This window comes from Crocuta crocuta, unplaced genomic scaffold, assembly GCF_008692635.1.
Source record: "Crocuta crocuta isolate KB4526 unplaced genomic scaffold, BGI_CrCroc_1.0 scaffold811, whole genome shotgun sequence".
NCBI classification, from domain to species: domain Eukaryota; kingdom Metazoa; phylum Chordata; class Mammalia; order Carnivora; family Hyaenidae; genus Crocuta; species Crocuta crocuta.
Window position 1 is genome coordinate 518719 of NW_027530352.1, and position 10349 is coordinate 529067.

The following is a 10349-nucleotide window of genomic DNA, read 5'->3' on the forward strand; positions in this document are numbered from 1 at the left end:
AGCCCCATGAGAAGCCCTGGGCCGAACCACCCAGCTAAGTCACTTCTGGATTCCTGACCCCCAGAAACAAAATGAGAGAAGAAATGTTCATGGATTGAAGCTGTTGAGTTTGGGGTAGTTTGTTACATAGCAGTAGATAATAGAGGAGAGTTCCACAGTTAGGGGTTTGAAAGTTACCATGATCTTAATGACAAAATCTGAGATGGCTAAACCCAAAAAGAGAAAATCATAGAATGATTTTATGTATGACTAAGTGGGGGAAAAGTCCCCTCTAAAATATGAAAATGTATGCAGCTGGTATTTAAGGCAATACTATAACATGAGCAAGTCAGATTTGGGCTGGGGATGCCAGTATAGATTAACATTATGAAATCTACTTATGCCTCATTGCGGCAGGACAAAGGAGAAAAAGCGCATGATTCCATCAAGTGCCAAAAATTCATAAATCATTCCTAATAAAAAGTCTTAAGTTTAGAAGGAAACTAATCAGATTACACACACACAGGTAAGCAAACACATTTTTTTATGTCTTGAACTCACGAAGCCACTTCTATGAAAAGAAACAAGACCATGATGACTGAGAACATACCTATATGGCATACAGTTTCTGATTTTAGCTGATACAATAACATGATAAAAATAATGAATAGAAATAGTTACTGGAATGAATATCAAACCTTTTTTTTTTTTATTTCTAGGAGAGAGAGAGAGACAGCGTGAGCAGGGGAGGGTCAGAGAGAGGGAGACACAGACTCCGAAACAGGCTCCAGGCTCCGAGCTGGCAGTCAGCACAGAGCCCGACACGGGGCTCGAACCCACGAACCGAGAGACCATGACCTAAGCGAAAGTCGGACGCTCAACTGACTAAGCCACCCAGGTGCCCCGAATATCAAACCTTTTAATTTGCTAATGGTAGTATTAATGAACTGAAAACCAAGATGGTTCATTAAATATTGATTAGAATCAACAATGTGTAGTAATCAGATAGATATAAAGTGCATGTAAATAATCAATTTCTCAATTATCCTCCCCTCCTCCCCCACCAAGTATTTATAACAGTATTGCAGTGGGCTGGCGCCTCTCCGAACAGGTTAGAAGGTACAACCTTGTTGTCATCAGCCTTCTAGTTCTTGTGGGAGTTTATGCGGCTTCGGTCACAGTGTGATGCACACCCTCTTTTAGTTATATCAGTTTTCACTTTATTTTATTTATTTTTAATTACCTGAGTAATCCATTAACTCTAAAATTCTCAGCCATGATCTTTGAATGCTCACATCTGCTTTGTTCTCTCTTTTCTGGTACAACGATCAGATGCATGTCAGACAATGTTACTACTAATTCCAGATCACTTAAACTCAACTTTTGCATTTTTCTCTCTGCATTTTGGATAATTAATATCTGCTTACAGAGTTCATGAAAATTCTTCATCTGGGTCCAGTTGGCTATTTAGCCCACCTAGCAAGCTTTCATAATTTTAATTTTCTTATAATTAATTGTATATGTGTATCTTTATCTCTAGAATTTGTGTTTGGTTCTTTTTTTCAAATCTTTGTGGTTAGTCTTTGTATTCTCTTAGTCCCTTAGCATATTTCAAATAGTCTTTGTTTTTAAAGAAATTAAAGTGAGCGACTTGAAATCTGTATCTTTTAATTTCCTTTTTTACTCCTTTTGTTTCCTGCTCTTATTTCTGGTCAAGGTGTCCTGTTGAANATGTCTTACCGTCTTCGTTTACTACCACGAGACGGTGCAGAACCGCGGTGGTGAGAGTATTTCCCTAACCTAAGATTGGCAACGATTCATCAAGTGGTGAATTTCGAGGTGGGTAAATCACTACATCCATAAGTAGTATTTCCCAAATTTGCGTGGTTAACGTGTGCAGTTGAGCTCTCCCTTCCCCCACTCCACTCCCAATTACTGCCCTGCCTTTCCGCGTCGAATGGAGTGTGGGCCATTTCGAACCACAGTCCGTAGAGGAGAGGGGTGTTCCAAACAGTTCCCAGACTTTCCAACCCCTACTGAGAACAACTCTCACCGCACCCAGTGCACTTAAGCGTTGCTCTGGAGACCCTCGTCCCGTGCGGAGGCGACCCCTCCTGCGGCGCCCCTCCCGCCACGCCCCCTGAGGCTGCCGAGTGCCACAGCTCCTTCCCCTAGCTCTGTGGGTGGCTCTGAAAAGAGCCTTTACAACGTTCTCTACCAGCCCATACGCTTACTTCTTCTTGGCGGCCGCCTTCTTGGGCTTAGCAGCTTTGGGCTTGGCCGCCTTGGGCTTCGGGGCCTTGGCCTTGGCGGGACTCTTCGCCGCCTTCTTGGGTTTGGCCGCCTTCACCTTCTTGGGGCTCTTGGCCACCTTCTTGGCTGCAGCCGCCGCCGCGGGCTTCTTGGCCTTCTTCGGGGTCTTCTTGGCGCTCTTCTTGGGGGTGCCGGCCCCCGCCGCCTTCTTGGGCTTCTTGGCCGCCCCGGCAGCCTTCTTGGGCTTGGCCGCGCCCGCCTTCTTGGCTTTGGGCTTGGCCTCCCCGGAGGCCGCCTTCTTGTTGAGCTTGAAGGAGCCCGAGGCGCCGGTGCCCTTGGTCTGCACCAGGGTGCCCTTGCTCACCAGGCTCTTGAGGCCCAGCTTGATGCGGCTGTTGTTCTTCTCCACGTCGTAGCCGGCGGCCGCCAGCGCCTTCTTGAGCGCGGCCAGGGACACGCCGCTGCGCTCCTTGGAGGCGGCCACGGCCTTGGTGATGAGCTCGGACACGGGCGGCCCGGACGCCTTGCGCTTGGCGGCGCCTGCGGACTTGCGGGCCTTCTTCTTCACGGGCGTCTTCTCAGCAGGGGCCGGGGCGGCGGGCGCAGCGGGCGCGGTCTCGGACATTCTCGGTTCGGATGCCTGAAGGTACAGAAAACAATAATAATAATAAAGTCTCGGAGTGGAGCTGCCCGGCCCTAGTGTGTGTGTGTGTATTTATATACAACAGCGACGCTGCGCGCTGATTGGTTCCCAGCTCAGTCTTGTAACTTGACAGCAACCTAGTCCCAGCTCAGTCCCGGAATTGTGTTTGTTACAATTGAGGAAAGCAAAAAAATTAAAATTTCCCGTGGAGGGATCACATCGATCATACTCTATAGTGATGCGGGACACCTTGTGCTTTCAGATCTTTACGTTTTTTTCTTCCAGATTTTACCACGTTAGTCTCAGCTGTTTTCAAAAACCCCTGACACTTGGAGAGATTCACAGGACAGGGAGATAACTTCATGATTTTCGTTTAAAATATAAATTGTTCTCTCTGTGCCGTCTATAGCTTACTCTCTAGGAACATTCTATACATTCTTGGCATCTCGCACGTTCAACAACTGCTTAGTTCTCATTGAGATTTACCTGGAAAATCTGGTTCATATGAAGAGAAGTAACACAGCCTGTTTCCCTATTTCTCTACAGGAATGGTAGTAAAGGAAGCTTGGAGTAAGAGCTAGTTCTGTCAAGAGCTGTCATTATTTTGTTCAAAAAGCTTTTATCATTGCTTTTAGTGACAATGGGGGGTTGGTTAGTTTGGGGGTTCAAACATTCAGAGTTTTTAGAGGAAATTGGGAAAGGGAAGAACGTATGATCTTGACATTGCTGTTGGGTCTGTTTCCTCGAGAGGACAGGAGATCACAAAGGGGTATAAGGGAGATTTGGACCTCTTTACTGGTTGAAAAAATATTTTATTTACATTGATTTTATTTGGGTGGGATCAGTTACTAAAATGTTTAACAACCTTTGGGTCAGAAATCTGCCATCCTTGAGGAAGACTTATAACGTATTAAAGTGACAATCAAGGAATACCCACACGCACATTCACACAGACATCCTGACTTATAGTTCCCTTGTCAGAGGGACAGTTTTTAAAAGCATGTTTTATATTCACTACTACATTTTTTATATACAGAAGGAAACACATTTCAACTTATGCTTAATGTTGAATAGGAAATAGATTTACGGTAGAGGTGATGTAATGGTTTTCTTCACTCTTCAAATTCTCTCTTTGTCTTTAACAAATTATTATATTTATTTTGAAACACGTACCAGTCTCTGGTTCACTAGGATGGAGAAAGAAAGAAATGTGAAGACACAGGGCAAACCCCAAGAGATGAGCGTTCCACACTCCTTTTTGATCCCTCCAAAATCTGGAAATGACCGATTACTTCCTGCAGCATGAAAGGTTAATTATTAAGTTAAATATTAAGTACTAATATGATTCACAGAGGTGAGGTGAGATGTCCGCTCAGCATAAATCATTGTTATGTGTACCTTGTGTATTCCCTTGTTATGGAGTTTAGGTATATCTCATCCTCCTAAAGTGGCTTGATTCATTATGCTTGACTTTGAAACTCATTTGAATATTCATTGCCAGCAATGAGGAGTAGGACCTGGAGAGAGGCTTCGCCACAAGAAGGCTATGGCAACGTGATAGGAATCAGTTCAGACAAGACACAGAAAGCCAGAATTACAACCGTAATGGAGAAATAAAAGAGATACTTTACCAAGAAAGGAAGAGTTGTCTTTTGACGGCCTGAATGTAGGGAATCTGCCCCATTCACTTTCATGCGTTAATGAGTTACCTTTATATGGATAACTTCAAAGTCTGTCTCTTAGGTCTATTGCCTAAATGTCAAATTTGTATTTCTGGGTGCTTGCTGGGTATTTGCCTTTGCACCTCCATTTACCAGAGAACTCTCTCTCTATAACCTCTTTGCTACTGATAAGTGGAGAAGATCATTGCCTTTTTACCCTTATCAGATATTGGTACTAACATATGATTTTCATTCCAACATTCACGGCATTTCCCCATGCTCCTCTCGGCACATTTTCCAAACCCAGGGTCTTTCAAGGCTCTAAGATCCCAAAGAAGGCTTATTTATGATTTCGTGTCATAGTCTTCTTTGTATATCTGATGATATTTCTGGGCTCCTTCCCAGGACAATGCTTTTAAATGCTTAAGATAATATACACAGGATTTACAAAGGAAAAGAATTATATTAAAATACCAACATCCAATTTGTCAAAACCCAAAAGTGTTGAAGTGTTAACATATATGTTTCTTTATTAATACAATTAAAGTACCAAGGCTGCCCTTGTGGCCAACAATTACCCACGTTTAGAAGGGGTGATACGCTTCAAAGATACTGGAAGTAGTGACAGGTGTACCTTAGGTGAGAATACATCACGGGTCCTGCCGGTCACTCTGCTGGCTGCCTGCATTCGTCAGTGGACAGAACGCCAGGGGTCAGGCGGCGGATAGCACAAATAAGGACGGAAGTTTTGTTCTGTACAACTTCCTAGATGTCCTGAAGCCTGCCAATGTAGCCGAGGGCGAGAGCCCCACTGTGGAATTTGTCCCCATGCACCATGAAGTCAGAAAAGCAGCTTTGATGAGCTAGGTGGTCCTCACAGACCCTGGGCGAGAAGCCAAATGTCCACAAAGTCCCCTGGAACTCCTCAAAGGGATTCGTGACAGAGTAAATCTTTAGGTGTTTATGATTGGAAGGAGTTCTCAAAAGAAAGTTGTAGAAACTAGGATGCTCTTTTAGTTTAGGACATACACCCACCTTAGAGGAGTGAATACGGAGGAGAGGAGCAGAGAGCACAATAATATATTATAACGTTGAGTGAGTGCTTATTTGCAGTATCAAACACTTTACATGCATCCTCTCTTAAGCTTCGATGCTGTATAATTCAGATTTTCTTATATATATATTTTTTCTTATATATTTGAAAAGAAAACACCGAGTGTAGACTGTCCCAGGTCTACAAAGAGCATGGCAGCAGGCCGTCTCCAGAGCTTGGCTCTACGCCATGCCGACTGCGTGGACGACTGGAATGGGGTTCAGGAACAGTGCTAGATGTAAGCCGTCCATTAGGAACTCTGCACTGTGATCATACACTTGAGACTCACGGCAGAACAGGGTTGTGGGCACTTTCATGCTGCGAGTCTTGGTTAGTGAACCAGACATCCATGCATCAATAAGACAAAAAGAAACCTAGCAATAAAGACAGGATTAGCCTTAAAGCGTCTCAGGGACAACGGCGAGTGTTAAGCAAGTGTTTCTGGGTTGGTCTGGGAACCGTGAAGGCCCAGCCTGAGGCTCTTCTGTGCGAAGTGTACGGACTGTGGCCGGGCGTACAGGCTGCAAGTCGGGCGCGCACACAGGATTTCCGGCATCTCCTCCGGGACAGACTGTGGCCGCAGGGCCCCCGCCGGGTCTATGCAGCGCGGAGCCCCGCGAAATGAGCGATGGGCGGGACCGGAGTGTGGTTCCCGCCCCTGCTCGGGCGGTTTTCAAACAGGTCCGTCGCAGTGCTATAAAAGGGCTGCGTGGCGCTGCCGCAAGTCGTGCTTGGACAGGTGTCCTGTGTAGTTGTGACGATGTCTGGCCGCGGCAAGGGCGGGAAGGGCCTGGGCAAGGGCGGCGCCAAGCGCCACCGCAAGGTGCTGCGCGACAACATCCAGGGCATCACGAAGCCCGCCATCCGGCGGCTGGCCCGGCGCGGCGGCGTCAAGCGCATCTCCGGCCTCATCTACGAGGAGACGCGCGGGGTGCTCAAGGTGTTCCTGGAGAACGTGATCCGGGACGCCGTCACCTACACGGAGCACGCCAAGCGCAAGACGGTCACGGCCATGGACGTGGTCTACGCGCTCAAGCGCCAGGGCCGCACCCTCTACGGCTTCGGGGGCTAAACGTTTTGCGTTTGTCACCAGAAACCGTGCGATTCTAAACCAAAGGCCCTTTTCAGGGCCACCTACTGTATCCACCGGAAGCGTTGTGCACTCTGGTTGCTTTCCCCATTCGCGATTTCGCTACGGCTGCATGCAGTGCCTTCTGATATTTTGACGTGAAGTTGGTCTTCCCAAGTCGGTTTCTTCTGCATTTCAGGTGCTCTCAGGCCCGAAAAGGTGAATCCGATTATCAGCCTGTAGTAAGTTGTGCATTTGTTTCCACGTGTTCCTTGCGTGTCTGAGGTGGTCTTGCTGAGCGGCTGGTTTAATAGATTTCTGAACATGCTGGTTCGTTTTCCCGTATAATCTGGGACTCGCTTATGATTGCTCAGATTTGTGTTACCCGCTGGGATGGCAATACCGCGAGGCTGGTCATGTGCCTTTAGGTCCTAGCGGTCATGTTTCAGATCCCACATTTGTCAGGAAATGCGTGCTCAATTAGTCCACAAATGGGTCACCCATTATTAGGGACTGTAAACCTTGAGTGTCACATCTGTCAACATTGCCACCGTTTCCGTTGATAGGTTCACAATAGGTTGGCTTTGTGAAGAATCTTAGGGGATTATTGTGCTGTTGACTGGCCTATTTCCAGTAAAACGTGTTCAGGGGACTATCAAGGCACAGCGAAATATGTGCGTCTATAGCCTTAGGCAATGGCTTTTCTGGCTGCAGAGGTTAGGCGGTGACCAAGGGGCCGGAGATGAGTCAGAAGACACTCCCGGGTTCAGGCTTTACAACTTTCTTCCCTCTTATCTGGTAAGAAGGTGTTGACCTTGGCTGATCTAGGAAAAACCTCAGATCCTTTGGGAATCACAAAACAAGGACTTGAAGAAAAAATAGTCCTGGATTCATGAGGAGGAGATGGGTTTTTCATAGCAGATCTTTTCTGCGTGACACGAATACCTGGCTTAAAGCTAATTTATTGTTGAGTCTGTTATAGCTGCTTAACTTTACAAACTAAATACAGTTTTGTTTTCCCAATTTATGTGGCAGGGTGGACAGTACCTCAATGACCTGAAAATGCTTTGAAGGAAAGCTGATTCTAAGTGGGCCTTTGTCTTTGGGATGTGTTCCACCGGGTTCCATCTGGACAAACATGAAATAAGGGCTTACTGTTAGACCTCCCTTTCCAAAGGAGAATCACGGAGAACAAAGCCCACAAAACACAAAAGGAGTTGGTTATTCAGGTTTATTTTAGTCCAGCCGGATGGCCCCTCCCAAGCACCTGAAAGGCCCTCAGAAGAGAGTCCCGCTGAGCCATAGCTCAGGGTTTATATAGGGAGAGGGGGGAAGCAGGTGCACAGAAGCGAGAATTTTGAGGTTAGAGGTGGGGGTTGCTTAACAGTTGCTTGAAAAACATGTTTGACTGTTTTAATCACAATGTTTGTTAGAGATGTACATCTCAGGTACTTGCTGAAGCCAGGAGGAGCCAGGTTGCTCAACCCCTGACCTTTTTACCAGAATGGAGTTTGAGATCAAACAATGGTTGGTATTTCCTCATTTACAGGCCCCTCACCTTTTGGCCCAAGGGAGTTTTTACATTATGATGTGTTAGAAATGCGTGGACTCTGCAAACATCTTAGCCATGGTAATCTGGATATTTGAAAGTACTGTCTTCCCTTCGTAGAGTCGATCTTCACAATTAGTGAATCCTAAGCTCTTTGAGAATCTATTTAGGGGCTCAAGTCCCTTCCGAGCCTCATTCAAGGAACTCCCAGGGCTTCATGGATTCCTGTTAACAACCTGGAGTCTAGGATTTCAGGATCTGAGATCTAGAGATTCAGAATTGAAGAGAGGAAAAGTCACACATAGTAGAGAGATAACAGAGTGAACAACAATAATGCCCCTATTTATTCTCTATGGGCGTAGACGTATCTATTCTTGAGAAGTTAGTTTGGAAATACAAGATAGTCCAAGCTGAGAAATTTTGATTTTCATAGGCCTGACGTCCCAACTGACTGAATCTCACATGATTTGGAAGTACATAAAAACGATGAGTTGATTTTCAGCCCGGTTCTGGAAGAAGTCCATGAATTTTTCTTAAGGCCCTTTGGACTTGTCCTCCATTGCCAGTCTTGAAAAAATATAATAACAAGCCCTAACTTTGTAGTAGTCTATGTCCTTGAGCAATTCATGTATTAAGTTTACAAGTTTCCAATATCCCTTCAGAGATAAAAAAAAAAAAAATGAAAAAGAAAAAGAAACTGAAGACCTTGTCCAGAGAGATGCTTCCTGTCTGTGCTTGTGATGCCGTTGGCAAGCTCACTTGTGTCTGTTTTCTCATCTGTAACATGGCGATGACAATAGTGTCTGCCTTACAGGTTTGGGGTGAATAAAATTAAATAATTGGTGAGCATTTTGTCCAGTGCATGTCAGACGGTGTCTTCTCTGTTTTGTCTTTTATTATGACTGCTATTATTATTGTTGTTGTTTCTCATGAAATTAGAGAGGCCCCGAGAAAAAAAAAGGTGACATTTAAACTGTGACACATACTCTTCAAGTCCTCAACTGCCTTCTGGTATCTTTATGTTCTGTGGGAAATCACTAACCACTACTGTCATCTATGATGCAGGGGAAGTTTCATATTTTTTCCAGGTTTGAGTGAGAAAACCCAGGATAAATAGCACGTTCACAGTGTGTGTTCAACAAATACGAGTTTACATACATTCTTAAGAAGTTCCAAGTGTATTAATGAACATTTTATGAATACAACCAGAAAAACTCAACTCCAGGTAATTAAAAAAACTCCCCCTGACCACTCCCCCCCAAACACAAAATTAAGCAAAAAAATTAAGTCTTTTGAAAGGGAAGTTCTCAACCAATAAAGAAATTGCTGGGTCCTCAAGTCTTTCTCTTCTGTCCCTTTCCCTACTTTCTAGGAAAGTAGATTTGATAGATGTAGCTGGGCTGGTGCTGGCTCCAATCAGATATGATGGCCCTAAAGAAAGAGTGACAGCATATGTCCCACTCTTACGTCCCCGGGGCGAGGCAACTCTCCGGAGTCCATAAGCTGTCCCAAATGTCTGGGTTGCCCTTTATTCCCAGTAACTTGAATTCCCCGTGGGTTCCATTTACATCCATGTCCGTAGACATCACACCAGGCTGGTCATGTCCTCCCTGAAACACTATTTTCTTGACTTCTGTGGCTCTAATCTCCTGGGTTTTGTCCATTTAGAATCTTTGGCTGTCTTCTTGCTCTCTAAAGTTTGGAGTGCTATCTTTTTTATCTATGGGAAAATTTCAATTCTATTACGTGCCATCAATAGTAAAATGTCTATTTCCAAACCCTTCACAATTTCTATAATCAGTCCCCAAGTTGCTCTGATTCCCAGATTCTCATATCCAACTACCCACTTGCTACCTTCAGTGGAATGCTTAAGGATTTAAAACTTGTCATGTTCCAGTCTCTGAAACCGCATCCTCTCCTGTAGTTCTTGATCATCATGCAAGAATTTCAGCAGCACTGTAAGGTGTGGATAAGCCTACAACGTGGGGCACACACACTGGTTCTCACCCCCGCCCCACACCCAGCTCATCCCAGCTCATCATCAATTAGAAGGATAGAATACTTGTGTCTAAATAACGTAGATGTTGAGATGTTGAAAAACC

The 10349-nt window shown here is 45.1% G+C and overlaps 2 protein-coding genes across 2 annotated transcripts; one reads left to right on the top strand and one right to left on the bottom strand.

The window, feature by feature from the left end:
* Window positions 1-2159: 2159 nt before the first annotated feature.
* Window positions 2160-2912, bottom strand: LOC144232912 (histone H1.3-like). Its single transcript, XM_077765752.1, has one exon. The coding sequence runs from the start codon at window positions 2855-2857 to the stop codon at window positions 2210-2212; it is 648 nt and encodes a 215-aa protein (XP_077621878.1). The 5' UTR covers window positions 2858-2912; the 3' UTR covers window positions 2160-2209.
* Window positions 2913-6376: 3464 nt separating this feature from the next.
* LOC144232859 (histone H4) lies at window positions 6377-9181 on the top strand. The gene has a single exon (XM_077765695.1). The coding sequence runs from the start codon at window positions 6390-6392 to the stop codon at window positions 6699-6701; it is 312 nt and encodes a 103-aa protein (XP_077621821.1). The 5' UTR covers window positions 6377-6389; the 3' UTR covers window positions 6702-9181.
* The last annotated feature ends 1168 nt before the right edge of the window (window positions 9182-10349 follow it).